General features: G+C 36.5%; 2 protein-coding genes and 1 long non-coding RNA gene across 5 annotated transcripts; 2 read left to right on the forward strand and 1 right to left on the reverse strand.

The window, feature by feature from the left end:
• Positions 1–2,413: 2,413 nt before the first annotated feature.
• On the reverse strand, positions 2,414–3,537 carry LOC131015820 (uncharacterized). Its single transcript, XR_009098687.1, has 2 exons — positions 3,218–3,537; positions 2,414–2,746 (listed from the first exon to the last, which is right to left on the reverse strand). It is a non-coding gene; the product is annotated as an uncharacterized LOC131015820 (long non-coding RNA).
• Positions 3,538–14,966: 11,429 nt separating this feature from the next.
• On the forward strand, positions 14,967–19,089 carry LOC131015821 (calmodulin-like). 3 transcript variants are annotated; one of them, XR_009098697.1, is made up of 4 exons: positions 14,967–15,168; positions 16,117–16,486; positions 17,069–17,129; positions 18,798–18,990. XR_009098697.1 is itself a non-coding variant. In XM_057944258.1 (3 exons), the coding sequence occupies exons 1-3, from the start codon at positions 15,093–15,095 to the stop codon at positions 18,910–18,912; spliced, it is 561 nt and encodes a 186-aa protein (XP_057800241.1). In that variant the 5' UTR covers positions 14,967–15,092; the 3' UTR covers positions 18,913–19,089. The 3 variants fall into 3 exon arrangements, 2 of the variants coding, with proteins under 2 accessions (XP_057800241.1, XP_057800251.1); XM_057944258.1 differs by lacking the exon at positions 17,069–17,129 and having other exon boundaries at positions 18,798–19,089; XM_057944268.1 differs by lacking the exon at positions 18,798–18,990 and having other exon boundaries at positions 17,069–17,323.
• Positions 19,090–20,232: 1,143 nt separating this feature from the next.
• On the forward strand, positions 20,233–20,688 carry LOC131007803 (zinc finger protein ZAT11-like). Its single transcript, XM_057934746.1, has one exon. The coding sequence runs from the start codon at positions 20,233–20,235 to the stop codon at positions 20,686–20,688; it is 456 nt and encodes a 151-aa protein (XP_057790729.1).
• The last annotated feature ends 1,056 nt before the right edge of the window (positions 20,689–21,744 follow it).

Raw genomic sequence — 21,744 nt, forward strand, 5'->3', positions numbered from 1 at the left:
GCAGTTTGCTACATTTTGGGCAAGGCGGCATCCCTCGCGGTCCTTGTGGAGTTGTTGTTGGGGCAGTTGTGCTAGCATAAGACCTCTTATCTCTGTTCTGGTAATATGGTGGCGCATTCTGACTCTGCCACGGCTTCTTGGGACCTTGACTTCGATTGTCCCACTTTCTCTTACCTTTCTTCCCTTGTCCAGAAAAAGGTTGGTTTCCCGTTGGAAGATTCGGGTTAGGTTGTGGCACCGAAACTTGACTCATCTTCACTAGCTGCATCACCAGTTCCATATCTAGCGCTCGGTTCAATGCTTCAGCATAAGTTAGCGCACTCTGACTTGCTAAAACCACACGAATCTCTTGCTTCAGTCCGGAGCAGAACAATTCTGACATTCTTCTCGTTAGTATCTTCTCGATATGGAGCATATCGAGCCAAATCACAAAACTATCGATCGTACTCAGCTATTATTTTGTTCCCTTGCTTCAAATTAACGAACTCCATTTCCTTCTTCTTTCGGTAAGTCCGTGGTATGTATTCCTCGCAGAGAGCGGCTTTGAACTGATCCCAGGTAAGAGCGGCTATCTGTTCTGGGGTCATAGTTTTCTGTTTCGCTTCCCACCAGAAATCCGCGGATCCTTTAAGCTGGTATGACATGCACATGAGGCACTCGGCATCGTCACACCTAAGGAATCTAAAAATTCGTTCCATACTACTAATCCACTCTTCTGTTTCTACAGAATCTCCCGATCCATTGAACGCTGGTGGATTTTGCCTCAAAAAAAGTTCTTCTACTCTTCTCTCTTGCTGTGGGGGAGGTGGGGGTGGTGGTGTAGGATCTCTTTGTTCCTCCTCCTCTTCTTCTTCTTTTCGGTTTCTGTTCCTTCTTCTCGGAGGCATGCTATAAAGGAGAAAAAGATATGTAAACATTAGCCTCGAAGCTAGTCCTTCTTCACCACAACACACAAGTTCTTTCCCTCAACTCAATTCTACTTCTCATAATCTCACAGTTCTTGTCCAAATTGGTATTCGTCGATCATTATGCATCAAAACAATCGGTATCAAAACTCTGATAAAATATAAAGACTCTCTGGTCATCATCATATATACGGAAAATTGCCTCTCTCTCGAGGTCTTATACAAAAGGTGGGGTGTATGTACAACAAAACAATCCCTTAATACTACGATGATGCTCTAGCTATACTAGCATCATAAGTACTAGGCGTATATAGATATGTACTATCTACTCATGCACACACTATATTATGCTTCTCTATCTATATACATCTGCTATGCATCACTATATATATATATATATATATATATATATATATATATATCTTATATATATATATATACACAGACATATATATACTAGCATCTATAACATCAACACGATCATCATCCGTCGTCTCCCGTCCCGTTAACATCATCTCCAGATACCCTGCTCTCCGCATCGTCAGCAGGTATATCCTCGCTCGGCTCTGACTCATCGTCCTCGTACTTATCGATCAATCTGTATACACTGTCATCATCTGACTCATTCACCACATCAGTATCCACCATCGGTCCAAAGATAGGCACCTCGGGAATAGGCACCCACGTGTGAACTCCGTCGGTAGTAGTCCGACGTAGTAGTGGCCGGGTCTGTCCATAGCCGACTGTCATCTCAGGAGTCTCCTCGTCAGGATCCTTCTCGTCACTATCAAGCCGTGCTGGTCGAGATCCCCCCTCCTGGGCATCTCGGGATGGTGGGTAAAAGATCGGATGCATGTACAACTGAAAAGCCAACGTGCCTGGCTCAAGTAGTGGCCAGTGGGGCAACTCTCGGGTAGGGATCATAAGGCACGTGCTCAATCTGAGGCTCAGTAGATACAATAGGTGGTGCTGACTCTGGGGGTGGTAGTGGCAAAGGCACTGTCACAGGGGTTAAGTCCCATGGCGGCAAATCAGCGCTAGGAAACGGAATAAGTGACAGAAATGAAAATGGATCATGGTCCACTACTGGCGAGTATGTCTCGAAAACAGTTGGAGCATGAGTAATAGGCTCAGATGAAAACGGTATAGGCTCAGATGGGGGTGGGGGTGCAATCGGATAGGACTCCTCTGAAATGGGGATGCATCAACTCCACCTCCCTGAGCTAGTCTGTCTGGTACTAGGGTTGTAATCGAATCGAATCGAAGCGAATATCACCATATTCGATTCGTATTCGTGAAAATATACTAATATTAGATTCGGTATTCGATTCGATTTCGAATATTAAATACGATTCGATATTCGATTCGTTGCTATGTTCGAATTATTCGATTCGAATATTCGATTCGTTTTATGAAATTACCTTAATTTTTTTTACGAAGATTCGATTCGAATATTCGATTCGTGTATTCGACTTGTATTCGATTCGAATATATTCGATTCGAAATTCTGAAGGGAAAAAAAATATGTTCAATAATATAGGTATATCTTCAATATATTTACCTAATAAACACATAACAATAAATAAACAATAATAAATCCTCAATATAAGCCACAAATTCAACAGATGGTAAAATCAACAATATTCTTCCTATCAAACACATTATTCTCCTCCTTGTCTCCATCTTTATCATCTTCTCCATCAATACCTTCTTGTTTATCTTTCTCCCCATCATCCCCTTCTATTATATTATCATCTTTATCATCATTTATATCGACCACTTCTTTCTCTTCCTCCATTATCTCATTTTTTTGAGGTGTATTTTCTATTAAATTTGCCATCCTGTCAAAAGAAACATTACATGAGCACCAAAAAATTTACACTACAAATTCAGCAACATATTTACACTATAAATTCAGAAAGTCAGCAACAACTACCAAAAAAACATTACATGAGCACCAAAAAAATTGCTGACTTCTCGAAAAAAAGGGTTTCTAAAAACATATCTTATTTGGTGAGATTTAATCAAAATGTGCATCAATTCTCTTTTCACATTCCCCAAAATCTATACATCAAGAATTCTCGAATGTAGGAATAGAATATATTACTTCCTCATTTCGCCATCTTCTTAATAAAGTATTGCAGTAGAAAAAGTCCAATTCATAGCAATTGCAACCAAAATATATTCACAATTAGCTTTTAAAAGTAACATTTTCTAGAAGGAAAACCTTATCCCAGGGCACTTGAGTGAGTATGGCGGTAATAGGCTGCTAAACAAATTTTCAGAAAACAAATTAATGGTAGAATACTAACCTGCTAGGCTGCTACTCGATGGCGGCGATAGGAGATAGCACAAGACGGCGGCGAAAGCAGACGACCGTTCGGTACAAGGCGGCACGACGATGAGCGAGTGAAACAGGGACAGAAAATGGCGAAGCTGCAGCAAACGCCTGCCGACAGCAGCAGCAGCAGATGGGGGAGAGAACGACGCCGCGGTGGAGAAGGTGGGCGACGGACAACGTCGCGGCGGAGAAGACGAACCAGTGCAGAGGCGCCGCGCGGTGTGGAGATTCTGGAGAAGAGAAGTATCAAATTTGAAAAAAAAGAGTGAGGGAGCGGCACCTCTCTTAATTAGAATTAGGGTTAGAAACTTAAAAAAAAAAAGAATTAAAGAATGGTTAAAATTAGAAGTTAAATATTAGTATAAATTTTTAATTAAAATATTAATATTATATATATATATATAATTAGATTTTTTTTGAAAGGAGTGTTAAAATTATAAGTTAGATATTATAAAATTATACTCCATCCGTCCCGGCCAAGACGCTACATTTGCTTTTCGGCATGGGATTTAAGGAATTGTAGATTAATATTTTAAGTGTGTAATAATAAAGTGATAAAGTAGGAGAGAGAAAGTAATAAAGTGATAAAGTAAGAAAGAGAATGTAATAAAGTGATAAAGTAGGAGAGAGAATGTAATAAAAAATACTTAATTAGTGTTAATTAAGTGTTTAAAATTCCTTATTTTTGCCAAATATAGAAATGTAGCATCTTCGTTGGGACGACCCAAAAAGGAATATGTAGCATCTTGGGCGGGACGGAGGGAGTAATATTTAATATATATATATATATATATATATATATCGAATCGAATATCTACTAATATCGAATCGAATATCATAATTTCATATAAGTATTTGAATACTAATCGAATCGAATCGAATATCTGTTATCGAATACGAATCGAATAATTTCGAATACGAATAAGGCAATTTCGAATCGAATCTCGAATCGAGCAAAAATATTCGATTCATTTACAACCATCAAAACAATGCATAACCCATTAGTGAATCAAGCTCAACACTCAGCATAAAGCAATAAAGAAACATTAATAAACTCTTACCTCAATAAGCCGGAGGAGATGGGGCGTTGGGGTTTTGTTTCGAACCAACTCTCAAACTAGCCTAAGAATTTAAGTTTAGACTAGACTCATTTCAAGAATAGATGAAACCAAAAATTTAACTCGATCAAGCAATAGACTCAGAGCAGACAACCTGCTCTGATACCACTCTGTCGCAGCCCGTCGCCTAGCCACTGATAGCGTAGACTGGGTATTGATACGACTAAATAAAAGAATAAAGTAAAGACAGAAAAGCTATGTTGAACATCAAGCGAAAGCTCACAATAAATCATACTAAGGAAAATAACAATAATAACATCTCAAGGCATAAACGTCATCGGCTTCATAAGTTCAAAAGTATCAGGAATCTTGTCAACATTTACAAAATATGCATTGCTATATATTCACAAAGGTTCATATTATGCAGAGTATCGCAGCAAAAGGTAAACAAATTATATGTATGAAGACATATAACCGAGAGTACATTACTTGATTCAAATCCAAAATAACTCTTCATCAAGACTCGACTGTAGAAAATAGAAGTAAGGTCAAGAAAACGTCATTCGAAACATGTCCCACCAGCACCAGACCAATCTCACTCCTCGCTTATCCTGCACGTTTAGAAATACATGCAGGGCATGAGTACAGAATACTCAGTGGGCATATGCCGAAAAATAAGAAACTTGCTCTTAGAGCTATAAATTGAACTTGCCCGCCATAAGCAATACACAGGGATTTTATCTTAAAAGAACCTGTGCAAGCAGTTAAAATCATAAATATCACAATAAAGTAACTGCGCAGTTTTAAACATTCATCATGTATGTACCATATCTACAACTCATCATCATCAAAGGTACTGAGAAGTAGGCCTCCCTCTCAACTACCGTGACCGGCCGACCCGATAGACGGCTCACAGTCACCTCTGTGCACAAAATCCCGTTTGTGACAGAACCAAATTCGTCTCATCAGTAGAGGGTAATATACAAGCTCATCATCAAAAGAATTGGCAAGTCAATTAGTTTTGTTGGGAACTTAATGGAATATCCTAATCCTTGTTTGATGATACCAAAATCCATAGGCCTTGATTGTAATAGACTAGAACTGTTCGAACTCAAGTGTTAGAGTTCTTTTCTAGTTTAGTTTGCTGTTCTGAAGACTGAAGACTGAAGGACGAATGACTGAAGACTGAAGACTGAAGTTGCCAACTGAAGTATCAGTTGAAGAATCAGTCCGAAACTGATTACTTAATGCGTGCCACGTGGATTCAACGGACTGATACTAAAGTCAAGTATCAGTTAAACATTCTTCCTCGGACTGAACCTCCAACGTTCAAAGGAAGCCACGTACTCCAAAAGAACAGCCGCATTAAATGCAGAGATCTCAGGATCATCCTTCTCTGCAGAGGTCATTCCTATTTGGTGGCTACTTTATCAGAGACATCGCATCTCCTGCTCCTCAACATAGCCGTTCCCACCAAACAAGGAACCTCGAAGATTGAAGCCTCAACCCAAATTCAAAAAGCTCTCCAACGGAAGAAATCTTGAAGACGTTTTCTGTCAACGGATCTATTCAAGACCTCTCCTATAAATAGTGCTCGAGGATCACTTCAATCTTCACTGATTTAACGACATAAGCTGAAACTCTGCCAAAATTATTTCTCAGCCAAAGCTTAACCTCTCCGAAGCTTGAATCGAAGAAGAGAATACCAACGCCAAAAATCAGTCACTACTGATTACATATATTCTCTTAGACCTTAGGCAAACCCCTGTTTACCCAGAGTCTAGGTCAAAACTAACTCCAAAGAACTTGTTCTTTGAAGTTTAGTTGGCAAGATTTCAAACCTCCATTCGACCGATAGAATCGAGTGTTTGAGTTGAAAATGAGTTCAAGAAGGTACTCTGACTCCGTGAGATCCTAGTGCCAGTTCGCGCTAGGAGTGAGAAATCCAACAAGAGTGAAGTTGTTGGTACTGAAGATTGGATCTTCAGTTGATTCGGTTGTGTGCACCCGGCTAAGCACACAGATAGGTTTGCAGTGCACCCGTAAGCACTTGCAGAGTGAAGTTGTTGGTCTGATCAACCGACTGTGGATGTAGGAAGTGTTTTCCGAACCACGTAAAAATCTCTGTGTTATTTACAGCTTTCAGTTTTACTTTCATACTTGTGTTCTTACAATTGATAAACTGAATACTGATTAAACACAAAGAGAAACCTAAGACTAACAACGTGCTCAACAAAGGCTATTATGAAACAAAAGTATTTTCGCTGCGTATGATATCAGTCTGACTGATCTATCATCTGATAGTCAGGAAGATTTATAGCATCTCAGTTTTAGCAAACTCGACTGAAGCCTTAACGTGCATCAGTTAAGTTCCAGTGACTTAACTGATAACTCATTACTGAAGAGTATTTCAATATCAGTCGTCAACCCTGTTTGGTCAAAACTCTTTTCAGTAAACAGGCGTCTTAGTTCGTGTGTAAAGTTTCGTTTTGATCTCTATCTTGAGATCCCTCTGATTTCATAAAAATAGCCTATAGGTGTGTATTCCCCCCCCCCCCATACACCTATTCGAGACCCTCCGGACCTAACAAGTTTCAAACATCATTTCATCTCAAAGCATTCATTAAACTCATAAACATCATCATCATTTCAATTTAGAAAACTCATATAATAGGAATATTCAAAATAATGCCCACCTGAAGACTTTAGCTCAAGCTCTTGATATAGTCGAGGCGACTTACTTCCGTCCTTCGCTCGTGTCTTCAAATATCGTCATCAACGTAGAAGGTTCATGAGATAAAATAACATCAGTTAGAAACTTACTCACTAAAGACTTCATTCTTATCTTAGTGCTATCCCATCACTCATCTTCGATACACTCCAACTATCTTAATCTTCTTACTATATATATACTACTTAAGACATCACCAATCCTATTCTCGACTTATCACTCATATATGACTAGACTATATTAGCAATCAAACATATAGATATGCACACACACAAGGCATACAATCTCACATTAACACATAAAAGAGTTAATCAAGTTTATTTACATCATAGCAAACTTATTTAAAAACTTTTTGAAAAATTTGAAACATAGTTTTGGTTGGGGAAAAATTCCCAAAAGTTAAATTTAGAAAGCTAAAGACAAAGCTTGATATGAAACATTCTTAAACCAATCATTCAAGAAAAATTCACATAAACAAATAATCTCAATTTATAGCATTCTTGACAAACTAAACTCGAGACTCCTTCGTCGAACAATTCTCAAAAAATTAAAATTAAGCTCACATAATTCACAAGAACACAAATATATAATCATATGACTCAAGAAAAATTTTAAAAATCGGCTTCCCCTTTTACCATCATGTTCGGTCAACTCTCATAGTTCTAGGGGTTGATTCGTTTTGTCTCAAATCGCATATATAATCTCAAATAATCATCACACAATCATATATGTTCACATCTAACTTATAACTCATCACATATGAAAGACTTCTCTTATACACGCAAACTAAACTTAAGGAACTTTCATATATCAACAATATTTCTCAAACTAATCATGTTATAGTCCTTTATAAGGTCCAATTAGAACATAAACATCATTAATCCAAACGTTGACCTCATAAATCTAAAATACCCAAATCCTAGTAAATTCAACTCAAGCAATTTCACATATAATCAACAATTAATCAAATTAACCTTTAATAAACATTACTATTATGGTTAATACTCCCTCCGTCCATGAAAGAACTTCCTAGGAGAGAGTGACACGAATTTTAAGAAAAAATATTGAGAAAAAAATATTGTTGAGTGTATTGAGAGTTGATAAAAGGTAGTTGAGTGTATTGGAAGTGGTGAAAATGTGTTATAATTAATATTGAGAGTTGTGAAAAGTGAAAAGTAAAAGGATTATAAGTGGTGGGGTATAGTCCAAAAATAGGTAGAAAGTTCTTTTGTAGACGTCCCAAAAAGGAAAGATATGAAGTTCTTTCGTGGACGGAGGGAGTAACATTTAACCTTGGCCAATTCAAGCAATTAACACATAGATTAAAAAGTCTTAATTTTTTTATTAAACTAAACTTTTTGAAAATTTACACACATGCATAAATCATCAATCCAACCTTAAATCTATCAAATTGAGTCACTTAATCACATATATAAACCATCAATTAGCATATTAAGGCATAGAGACACATATACCTAATTCTCATCAAACTAACTCACATCGACATTCACCAATCCATCACAATCACCAATTTAATCCCTCAAACATCATTTTAATAGTCTCAATAACTCACATCAACACTCAATTCATCAATCAATCCATAGATTCAAGAATTCTCAAATTTAGACAAACTAACTTAAGTGAAATTTAATACTTTTCTCAAAGCTTTACAATACACTTAGGAATCATCTTAATATACTTCAAATAACACAAATCTCATTCCAATTTAAGAAAAGAAAGAGAAAATTTTTTGAAGGGCAAGAACCCCTAATTTTCGAAAATTTGAAGAAAAAGGGAGCAGGTGTTTTTCTTGCTTTAATCATGCATATACTCACATATATCACACCATTGAGTCTAGATCCAAGATATAACAACACTTACTCAAAGACTTTGGAAGAAGTAAAAATTCTTCACTCTAGACTTCAAGCTTTAATCTCCACCAATCTTGGTCTTTGAGGCATGGAAATGAGTTTTAATTTTATTTTAGGTGGAAATCTAAGTATAAAGGTGATCTTAGAAGCTTTGAAGGTCTCACCAATGGAGGTTCATGGAAGAGAAAAGAGAGAGAAGGGGGAGGGGGCGTGAGTTTTGGGGTGTGAGGGGAGAGAGAGAAATTTTGGTTTTGTTTAATCCAAAAGCTTGCTCCTTAAGTCTCTTGTGCAATTAATGCTCATTTAATGCTTACTAAACCCACTTGGCCACTTGGTAAAAATCACATGTTAAACTTATTAAAATAATGAATGTGAGTGTAGGAATGCGTAGGAAAATTAAATCATGTAATAACACTCACTAATTAAATCAAAATTAAACACTAAGCACTCATGTGGCCAAATTAATAACAATACTAATAATTAGAGCACACATAAATCCACTCCATAGTTATCCCAGAAAATAAATTCCAAGAAATTCCGTTAGAAATTTTTTAATATCAATAGTAATATCATTATTCACCGATTGAAATAAAATCGATCTCGCTCGTTAAAGATTTCAAAATAAATCTCGCGTGCTATCATTCTCAAGAAAAATCATAATTACTCAATCATAAATGCACACATGTCAAATAAGTCACATAATCAGTCAATCAAATAATCTCACACAAACGTCACATCAAAACAATCAAATCTCATCGCCACACTAGTCGTCTCTCTAATTCGACTTTTCTCTACAGGGACTCTTATGCACTTACCTCGCTCTAACTCTAGCCAGGTGTCCCTATCGGGCTTAATAAGACAATCAATCTCGAAGATAGCTATACTTCCTTAATCGGAAACAAAATAAAATATATTCTCAACTCAATCAGCATCTCTATCTCAACTCATTCTATCAAAGCCATTCATTTACTAGTTCTATCATCAGCTTCTAAAATACTCACATCTCCATCTATCGAGAAACTCCGTCTCATCCAATATAAGCAAAATCTAGTATGTCGATATCTCTGTACTCTTAATAATGTCTCGACACTATTAATAATAAGGAAAAAGTATGGGGTGTTACATCTTGTCCTCCTCGAACATATCACAGACATCAACATCAAGGAACTAAATTCCTTCACGTAAACACAAATAGTACCACTATGCTTGAGTTTTCGTAGGGTGTCCCTTGCAATCCACGAAGTATTGCAAGGCAGAAACATGTCTTTTAGGTCCGGAGGGTCTCGAATAGGTGTATGGGGGGGAGAATACACCTATAAGCTATTTTTGAAAATGAAACTTGAAACACAAACTGACTCAACCTTTTTAGTTAAAGGAGTTTTATCAAAACAAGGTTGACGACTGATACTGAATACTCTTCAGTAAAGAGTTATCAGTTAAGTTAGAAACTTTAACTGATACACGTAAAGCTTTAGTTGAGTATGTTAAACAGAGAGATGTTATGAATCTTACTGACTATCCAGAGATAGATTAGTTAGACTAATAACACACGTAGCGGAAAACTTTTATTTCGAAATAGCCTGTGAGATTAATCACGTTGTCAGCAGTTAAGTTTCTCTTTGCAGTTAATCAGTTTTTAGTTTAAGAAAGTTTTAACACAAGTAAGAAGGTAAATACTGAAAGCTGTAAATAACACAGAATTTTTACGTGGTTTGGAAAACACTTCCTACATCCACGGTTAGTTGATTAGACCGACAACTTCACTGGGCATGTGCTTACGGGTGCACAACAAACCTGGGCGTGTGCTTACGGGTGCACAGTAAACTTGGACAACTGAATATCCTATCTTCAGTACCAACACACCTGGTTGGATTTCTCACTCTTAGCGCACACTGGGCACTAAGATCTCTTCGGAGACAGAGCACTGGTCTGAACTCCTTACAACTCAAACTCTCGATTCGATCGATTGAAAAGAGATTCGAAAACTTGCCAACTAGATTACAAATAACAAGTTCTCTGTAATCAGTTATACTTAGGCTTTGGATAAACAATATTTGCCTAAGTTCTAAGAGAATGTATGTAATCAACAGTGACTGATTTTTGGCTTTGTGATTCTCTTCTTCGATTCAAACTTTGGAATGACTTTGAATGCTGAGTAACGAATTCGACAGCGTTTCAGCTTATGTAGTTGAATCGGTGAAGATTGAAGTGATCCTCGAGCTCTATTTATAGGAGATGTCTTGAATAGATCCGTTAGCTGAAATGGTCTTCAAGAATTCTTCCGTTAGAGAGTAATTTGAACTTAGGCTGAGGCTTCAATCTTAGAGGTTCCTTTGTTTGGTGAGAACGGCTATTAAGGAGCAGGAGATAGGACATCTCTGAAAAGGTAATCACCAAAAAGGAATGGCCTCTGCAGAGAAAGGACGATCCTGAGATCTCTGCATTTAATGCGGCTGTACTTATGGAGTGCGTGGCTTCCTTTAAACTTTAGAAGTTCAGTCCAAGGAAGAATGTTTAACTGATACTTGACTTTAGTATCAGTCCGCTGAATTCACGTGGCTCGCATTAAATAATCAGTCGTAATTGATTCTTGGACTGGTTAGTCAAATTTCAGTATTTGACTTGCCTTAATCGTTATATCAGTCGGTAACTTCAGTTTTCAGTCTTCAATCCTCCGGCTTCAATCTTCAGTCTTCAGAACAACAACTAAACTAGAAAAAGAACTCTAACACTTGAGTTCGAACAGTTCTAGTCTATTACAAGTGAAACCTAAGAATTTTGGTATCATCAAAACTAGTATTAGGATATTTAATTAAGTTCCCAACAGGTCCTTCAACTCTTTCTTCAAGACATCCCACACTTTAATCGTACTCCTGTTTGAACTCGCATCATTGGATAATCGGAACTGCCACCACAACTTTACATCCCCGACAAGATACATGCTCGTGATTAAAACTTTCTCAGCATGGAGGACATGAGCTGCCTTGAAATACGTCTCCATTTCCCAAAGAAAGTTTTCGAGTTCCTTGGAACTCCGAGCACCCTCGAATGGCTTTGGGTCAGGGACTTTAACCTTTGATGCAGATCTCTCATCCACAGAGCACAACGCACGCTTCACAACCCTCAATTCATCAAGGAGACCCTCGATCTTTATATCAATAGCATCGGTCAAAGTGGAAATCTCTTCCTCGCATATCACAATCCGGGACTCCACGAAGTAAGGGAATCCATCCGTAGATTTTTGGGGGCCTTCCACCGTCTTATGCACGGCTTCAATCACCAACTCAACATCTTTAAGAAGTTGGAACACACTGACTTGGGCCGACGTCTCCGTTGGCGACCCGAACCAAGCTTCAAGCTTTGCCACTCGATCTTCAAAACTCATTTCACATGTTTGCACCATCATTCTAAGCACAAACGACACCGAACCAGTGTAACCTGGCTCTGATACCAAATATTACAAGGTATTTCTTCGAACTCGACCAACCAACACTCCCTCACCAACTCTCGCGTTTAGATTTAGGTGAGTATTCGTGTACTCGACCAAGCAATAAGATCACAAGATGTGGGATTTGGCGAAAACCGCCTATCTATGTGATGGACAATCCCCCATCACTAGGATAACCGCCAGGTCAAACAAACTAGCCAGTCAGAAGCTTCCCACGACGTGGGTGATTATTGCAGCCGAAACCGCCCACTAACTCCAGCATAACCCACGAACAACATGCATAACCGCTCGGACTCGACAGCTCCGCCTTGTGCTATGTTGGCTTGCATCGCCAAGTGTTGCTCGCGTGGCCGCCGAGTGGCGCTTGGCACCAAGTAACGTGTCATGGTGGGAATTCGCGCGCACACCCCACACGCCTATCGCTCAGCGCTTGCAACTCTTGTCGCCCATGTGCTTGTCTGCCTCAGCACACGCCCGAGCCCCGGCGCCCAGGACGCCTGATACACAGTGCCCGACATCACCCAGCACGCTCGCTCAGTAGCATGTGTGCCTAGCACATGGCACCCGCTCGTACTCGGCACCCCGCACGCCCAACGTGCAACGCCCGGAATCACTTGTTGCACCCACTTGGTAGCATGCGTGCCCAACGCACGACGCCCGGTATTTGTCCTTCGATCCAACCAAGTATCCTAGGACGAGAACAACTTGACACCATCACGCCGATGCGTAGGAATGACTCGGCATGTCTCGGCGTCGACCTTTAAAGGTCTAGCAGTGTACCATAGTGGTACACACTTGATTATCTCCTTCTTAAGATATAAGACTTATAAGTGGCTTTGTAGACTCCTACCTATCTCATTTCTCAAGTGCCAACTTTGAGGATTAATTGCTTATCCATTACAACTTGGAAATTAACAATCAAATACATTAAATTTATATGCTTGAGACATGAATTACAAATATACAATTAAGTTTTGACAAATTTCAACGGATTGACTATAATTCATTATGGATTAACCACCATTTATAATCAATTTTTCCTACAATCCCCGCATGAATGACATATTAATGCAAATGCATGAATGTATAGGCTCGACATCCTATTATTTCATCTGGATATATAGTTTTTCGACTTTAAATCTTCTGTAATGTAATGCTAACAGATTTACTCATTGCTCGATGAACACGATGTCATAAATTGATCAACTTTTTATAATACTTGATTTCTCATTACACCAAATATAATTTCTTAAATCAGGTAGCCGTCGTCAGTGATGGTGGCAACGGACGCTGCAACTAACTAGCATAATGGACCCAGTAGAAGAAGACGATCAATAGAGCACGTGCCAATCAATTTAAGATGACGTTAAATGGGCTGACTTGAGAAATATTAAGGAAGCCCATCGCGGTCATGATGGATTTGCAGACGCAAATTGTGTTAATTTAATTGCCTAAACTAAAAGTGAGCCGAATTTTGAAGACTCGTGTTACTTAATTAATTATAGGCGTTGGGCCACAAAATTTCAGGCTTAAATTTGAGCCTTTAGTTGAGTTATTTTGGCAGAGTTTATTCATTAGACTAAGGTTTATTTACTTGTTGACAAAGATTTAGCTGGACATTACTAGTTTGAGAGTTTTATTCTCTCTCATTATATCTTTCAAGTTTGAGCTTCACTCAAAACCTAGCGTTTCAGAAGTTTTGTAGCAAGAATTTACAATTACTATATCATCCTAAATTTCCTGTTTGATGTGGACATGTTCATTAACGAGAATCGTATCAACATACATAATAAATTTAATCTAATTGAACTCAAAATAAATAATAAATCTAGTTTTCAAAACATTGTGGTCGAATTAGAGATATAAATATATCTTCTCTTAGGCTGTGTTTATTTTAATGGATAAATTTATCTATGGACTATGATGGATAACAAAAATTTATGCTTTTAAATGTCTCATTTCTTTTCCAACATTTGACACAAGAACATTTTTTCTTCCTTATTTTCACTTCAAGGGTGGATAATATTACCCCTCCATTTTTGGTGTGATAATATTATCCACCATTAAGTAAAAATAAGGAAGAAAAAATGCTCTTGTGTTAAAATATTGGAAAAGAAATAAGACATTTTAAGATATAAATTCTTGTTATTCATCCTTTTTGATGGATAAATTTATCCATCAAAATAAACGCAACCTTAGATAACATAATCTGATTTGAGCTCAAGAATGATATGGGTAATGTGTAGCTCAAGCAAACTCCCCAAGTGAAAATTCACTTCTCTAGTACCTTTAATCAATCAATCAATCAATTAATGTGGAGGTCGGCTTTACCTTTTCCATGTTTGTCACTTGTTAGTAATTATTGGATTTAGCATCTAACTTTGAAATAAAATTATTTTTAATTAGATTATTAAAGTAGATAAATAATCGCTAATTAGAGAGAGAGCCGAATATTAGTAAAAGAAGAAAAGTATAAATGCTTGAATGAGTAAAGCAAGAAAAGAATTTTCTTTGCTGTTCAAAGTAGCTGTAAAATATTAAAAAAAATAATAATAAAAAAAAGAAGTAAAAAAATAAAAAATGAAAAAGAATCCCAACCCCTCTTCCATGCCGATTTTATATAATAGCCCCACGCTTTACCTTCATTTTCTTCGTTGACGCTCTCTCTCTCTCTACACCAATTCGACACTGATTTTGTAGTATCGCCTGACAGCAAAAAAGCTTTGTGAGGAGAAGAGATGGCGGTTCAGCTCACCGATGAACAGATCTCCGAATTCAAGGAAGCATTTTCTCTATTTGACAAGGATGGCGACGGTCAGTGATATAATTTCATATGCTGATTTTGCATCTCGATCCCCTCTCCTTAATCGTATATATTGATGCAATCTTTTTTGGTGTGTTTCCGCGCTCGATCTGTTTATGCGTAGATCTATTTACTTGCTAAATGCTGTTAATTCCTTAGCGTCTTTTCGTTTTTGTCAATGTTGTCGTGATCTGTATTGGTTTTGTGCGAGAAATATAGATCGTAGTATTTTCTGGCCATGGTTCGTGGAGGTTCGCGGTCTATTGTTGCCGTTATTGTTGGAGTTTCGTGGTCGTGATTTATGTTGATTTCATATGTATGATACGGAAATGGATTTTCCATGCGCCTAGGGTTCTCTCTCTTTCTCTCCCCCTCTTTTTTTCGTTGAGAGTGGTATAGATTATTAGTAATGATAAGCTGAATGATTTCTGGATTGTTTGTGTTTATTGATTTATATTTTTTCTGTTATTTTTAATGATGACTGAAACCGCTTCATATAGTTGTTGTTCTGGTGCACAAGATGCGCTACTTTTAACAGTACATCGATCAAATCTAGTTGTGTTAGGCACTAATTTGAGTTGGATTTTTAGTTGTATTATTATGTGGTAATGTTCCTGGCACATATGGTACACAAATTCGATAGCATTTCAGATTGGATTGCTTGTTGCCTTCATGTCATTGGTGAATGGTCTGATATTTCTTCTTAAGACCAATCTGGCATGCCAACAAATGCTTTGTGCTATACTTTTTGATCTTATAAATGCTTTGTGCTACACATTAGTCTCGTACTTGTTGAGATATCCTTCGCCTTTTATAGTTGGCTGTTTCATATCTCTCGCGCTCTATGTTTGGTTGATTTGTGAGATTTGCAATTGTTCTAGGTAGAAAAGTTTTGAGTATTCGTGAACTTTGTGACTTCATCCTTTCTTACACTATTTTCTGGAAAAATTGATTGATAGGTTGCATCACCACGAAGGAGTTGGGGACTGTGATGCGTTCTTTGGGACAGAACCCAACCGAGGCTGAGCTCCAGGATATGATTAATGAGGTTGATGCTGATGGTAATGGAACAATTGACTTCCCTGAGTTCCTCAACTTGATGGCTCGCAAGATGAAGGACACTGATTCCGAGGAGGAACTCAAGGAAGCTTTCAGGGTTTTCGACAAAGACCAGAATGGATTCATATCTGCAGCTGAACTCCGCCACGTGATGACAAATCTCGGGGAGAAGCTAACTGACGAGGAAGTTGATGAGATGATCCGTGAGGCTGATGTGGATGGTGATGGCCAGATCAACTACGAGGAGTTTGTCAAGGTCATGATGGCCAAGTGAGAAACTGATCAACTCCCCCAAGTTAAAATTTTTAAGTATTTTAAGATTGACCAAAAAATGAAACAGGGCAGATTAAGTTCGATGAGATTTCTGTTTCTGCTAGATGTGCTTTCGACATTATTAGCTTCGTTGTTTGGGTGCTTACCTGTTTTTCCTGTTTGCATTGTTTCAAAGTGCTGTTCTTCAGTATATGCTTGTTTTTTGTGTTCGCTATTTTAGTATTTTGGGTTAGTCTTTGCAACTATTTCGTGTCTAGAACATTTGGAGAACTTTGGGCTTTGATATTTTTTTCATCAGTGAAGAATTTGTTGATATTCCAATTTGTTGATTTTGTTTGCTTGTTTCTTTACTATTACATTGAATAGGTGATCCCAATGAAATTTAGCACTTCGATTCGACCTCATTCCTAGAGCTCACATCATATACCCAATCGAGACATTGCCTAATACACTAAACTCCTAGTTTCTACCTCAGTGCATGCTTGCAAGTTCTTAGTTCATGATCACATTGCACCCAACAGGCAGGTCAAGAATATCTTGTCTTCCCCTAACTGTATAGCTTTGTGCATATTTTTCCAGAGTCTAGACGCTGCGTCGCATCTCGCATTGCCCACGAGGAGATGATTGTCTTGGAGCATGGGTTAGTTAGTATGCTGTATCGTATAAATTGGATTATATTATTCATTCTTCACTAAACTCGTAGTTTCTCACTCCTTCCCCTCCTCTCTCTAAAATATTTATATTGCATCTGATGAACGATAACAGACGATGTCGAATAGGGGCAACCTAACTCTTTTCACTGTTATGTGTGCCAAGTGACAAGATTCTGATTTAGTTGTGCGTATTAGATGTTGGTATCGATTCCATTTTACCTAAATCACTAATAAGATTGATGAGCGTGTAGTAGTGCAGCATATATCCACGAACCTTGATTCTTTTGTTTTTTGTGACGATATACTATAGTATTATTTTGTGGGCATCTTACACATCTCAAGGTATTGTGGTGGGCCGACTCCAATTCTCATGACGAGTAAGAATCTCTACTTTTGTATTTCTCGACTTGAAACCATAAGAAGGGGCTCTTGTGCTTCACTTTTTCCTATCCTAAAGGTTTGCTTGCCTCGTCGACTTCTTCTCTTCTAATTGCTCTTTCGAGAAATACTTCTTCTTTCACGAGGTCTAGGGTTCAAGTCCCACCGTCCTCCTTCCTCAAATTCCCTTGACGTGCGGGTCGGGTGGGAGGGTCTTTCTAGAAAGTCGAGGTATTCTCTCTTGTATTTTCTAACGTAGATGGGTAAAACATAGAATCACCCTACATCTCTTTTTCTCTCTAAGAAATTCGTGTGTTCCTTTCATTTTTGATAGATAAACGGCGACAGACAAAAGATTTATATATATATATGTGTGTGTGTGTGTTTGGATGGCTTCAATCAAATACATCATACAAGTTTCCATTTTCTTCCCCCACCAAAAATATATTACTCTATAAGCTATTTCAAAAAGCCTTCGCGGTACAACGCCTGGAATATAAGACCTAGCGTAAAGTCGTCTAAAGATTTTAAGACAATTTTTTAAATTAATAAATTTGGTTCTCACATGATTTCATCAAGCCTTAATATATAACTGTGTTATGTTTTACTCTTTTATGTATTATATAACATTCTTCAGTTCTCTACCTCTCTTAAATTCGTGGTGTCGATTTATTCAAAGCGTATTTACCAAAATCCATCCCCACTTCTTGGATAGTCGAAAATCAGGTTTTGTTGTGTTTCCCAGAATGAGAATCTCACATAAACAAGATTGGAAAAATGATGCTTAGAATCTCGGAACCAAATAAAAATGAGAGAAACAATTAGTTTAATTAGCTTTGATATTTCTTCCTTAACAATTTTTTCGTTGGACCCTATATGTGCGTACCATCCAAATTCACTCTAAGCTACTTTTATACCACTTGAGATACTATTGTGTCCCATTTTAATTTTATTTTTTCAATTTCCTGTGTCATAGTTTAATTTTATACTTATTAACTAGGATTTATTGTACCTAATTAAGGTATATAAATATTTTTTAGGATTGATAAATTCATAAGTAGGGTATATAATTTTTTATAATTTCAATACGCATCATATATTTACTTTACCGGGCTGATATTCATCTCAATTTTCTACCAAATACAAGTATTTTCGAATTTCAAATATAGCTACGTGCCTACCTAACTACCTTACCCCCGTTATATATATATATATTTGCTCTTTGGTGTCGAAGGGGAAAAAAATGTGAAAGATTAATGGAAGTGATAAAAATGCAGAAAGCGGCAGCAAAGGATCAAATCAAGCAAAAGAGGTATTGAGAATAGCAATGGCAATGCGAGCAGCAACGGCAGGCGTAAGAAAAGCAAACTTCGTGAATGTTTGATTCTCTAATTAAATAAAACTTGAGAATCACACGTCATCAATGTTGGAGTTTTATGGAATGATAATAATCATGTTACTCTCCTACCATTATTGTTGCTTCCACTTGTAAAACATAAACCCATTCTACCACCTTGTACTATTATTGTGTTGTGTTTGCCTACTTAAATTAGTTGCTTGTGACTAAAATGTGGTGTCGATTCCCTATTGTATTTGAGTGTTTTGATAATCTTCAAGTTCTCTGGTTAATGTTTTTTCTTGGCAAAACTCATGACTGTTCCTCATTTATTTCTAGGGGGAAATAAAAAATAAACAAGAAATGAGATGAAAGAAATAAACAACCATTACCAACACAAGAATTTAACTTTAGAAAATTTTAAAATCAGAGAAAAATTACGACCCACGAAAGAGAATTCACTATATGATAAATTTCTATATTGACAAAGTATTTAACTCTCAGACACCAACACTATTCACACTATTACAAGTCTCTTGAAAAAACTCTCACCCCTCTATAAAGACTATTACAAAAGAATCTAAGAAATGAATTTTGCCTAGAATCAAATATTAGATTTAGTGTAATGATTGATGCACTCGTATCAAAGACATGGGCTTCTTAAATAGATTAAGAAGCTCTTCCCCTTTAATCACGAAGCATATATAAGACAAGTTCTTTTTATTTTAACACAACAAATTCCAACAATCACTATACCTACAACTAATTGAAGGAGAGGTGTCACTAATTAGTCTCACATTACCTCTTGTAAATCTCTTTGGAAAAAGAAGGATAATAAAATGTGACAGTGCTACTGATCTTCCTTGCACAATTTGTAACAATGATAATTAATGGAAGATTTTCAAATCATATTCATAATAACAATATTTGCAATGGACCAAGATTTCGAACAAAATGAGCATTGCAAGATTAGCTATGTCACAAACAAGATTATGCAGTTCCAATGTTCCCATGCAAATGCACATAATTATAACACAACCTAATTACAAGTTACGAAAGGGTGCAAATTTAAGGCCAATAGTATAACATAATTTTGCTGAAACAAACTCTAAAAGAAACCGAAGACTGCTTAATTAGCTACTCTCCAAAGTTGAAATCTCATTAATCTCATTAAATCTTTAATGAATATGTTACAACTTTTTGGTTAGTAACATCAGCTTGATTAAATTATGCTTCCATTTTTCATAGAAATATCACAATCTTGTAATCCAGCTCTAGATTACAAAAATCCTCACATAATTAATATATCTATATATGCTAATTAATCCAACCTTCTCAATTGGTATTTTCATAATTTTTTTACACAAGAAAAGATAATGGAGCTCGAAATTCCCGAGGAGGAACAGGGATGTCAGTTCAGTCCGAAACTACCCGGATGGTCGAAAACGGGCAAGAGGACGAGGGCTCACCAGCGGTGCCCGTCCGACGACGAATTAGCGGCAGAGGATCTTCCACCAAAGAAGAGGAAGTTGGATTCAGGTAATAGTGAAAGAAATGGGAAAGATTTGTGTTGCATGAAGCAGCATAGATGCAGCATATGCAGGAGGTGTTTTAGTAGCTATCAAGCATTGGGAGGGCACAAAGCCCACCACAACAAAGAGGGAATTCTTGAAGCATTGCATCAATGCACATTCTGCTACAAGGTTTTCTCCAAAGGGCAAGCTCTCGGCGGCCATAGGCGTCACTGCCAACAACCCCCAATCCCTAAGATGTTCAGTTTTGATCTCAATGAGCTCCCACCTGAATGCTCATTAGAAATTAATAAATCTTAATTCAAAATTGGTGAACTTAAATTAAAATGGATGTAACGTGCATATGAATGTGTGTATATATATATGTTTTGTCTGGGATTTGGAAGTGTTTAATAACTTAAGAGTTAAATATAAGCACTGACTGCAGCCTATTGTGATTGAAGCATGATATAAATTAGTAGTTCCTTTACTATGTGATTCACTCTTTTCCTTGACTTAATTCTACACATTTCTAAGAGAGTCTTCTTCTTCTTCTTCTTCTTTTTATTTTTTGAGAAAGTTCTAAGAATTTTAGAGGGTTTTTAAGTGCCAACAGTTTATAAGATATAATACCTTAGGGGCATGTTTGTTTGTCAGGAAAGTAATCTGAATTGGGATTGTTATTCCCAGGAAAATGATTCCATGGAAAATGAATCCTAATAGATTCATTATCCAGTGTTTGGAAATATCAAAACTAATTATTAGGATTCTGGATTGTATCATTAAATAAATATATTTAATTAATATATGTAAGAATTAAAGTGATATTTACCCTTAATTTTCAATAATTCATAATATAATTCTTGAGGTTTAAAAAATTATTTTCAATAATTCAGAATATAATTGATAGTGTGAAAATAGTTCGGGATTTAAAGTGATATTTACCCTTAATTTTATAGTAACAACAAAGTACATTATTAAGATTAACTAAATGATTTATAATTCTAAAATTAAATTCATTTTTTTCTTAGATAATAATAATAATAATAATAATAATAATAATAATAACAATAAGTATGATTCATAATTCTAAGAATTAAATTATGATTTCTTAAAATAATTCATGAATGAATGAATTAATAATAATAATAATAATAATAATAATAATAATAATAATAATAATAATAATAATAATAATAATAATAATGAGTATGATTCATAATTCTAAAAATTAAATTATGATTTTCTTAAAATAATAATAATAATAATATTATTATTATTATTATTATTATTATTATTATTATTATTATTATTATCAATAAGTATGATTCATAATTCTAAGAATTAAATTATGATTTCTTAAAATAATTCATGAAT

The sequence above is a fragment of the Salvia miltiorrhiza genome, chromosome 1 (assembly GCF_028751815.1).
Source record: "Salvia miltiorrhiza cultivar Shanhuang (shh) chromosome 1, IMPLAD_Smil_shh, whole genome shotgun sequence".
In the NCBI taxonomy this organism is placed as follows: domain Eukaryota; kingdom Viridiplantae; phylum Streptophyta; class Magnoliopsida; order Lamiales; family Lamiaceae; genus Salvia; species Salvia miltiorrhiza.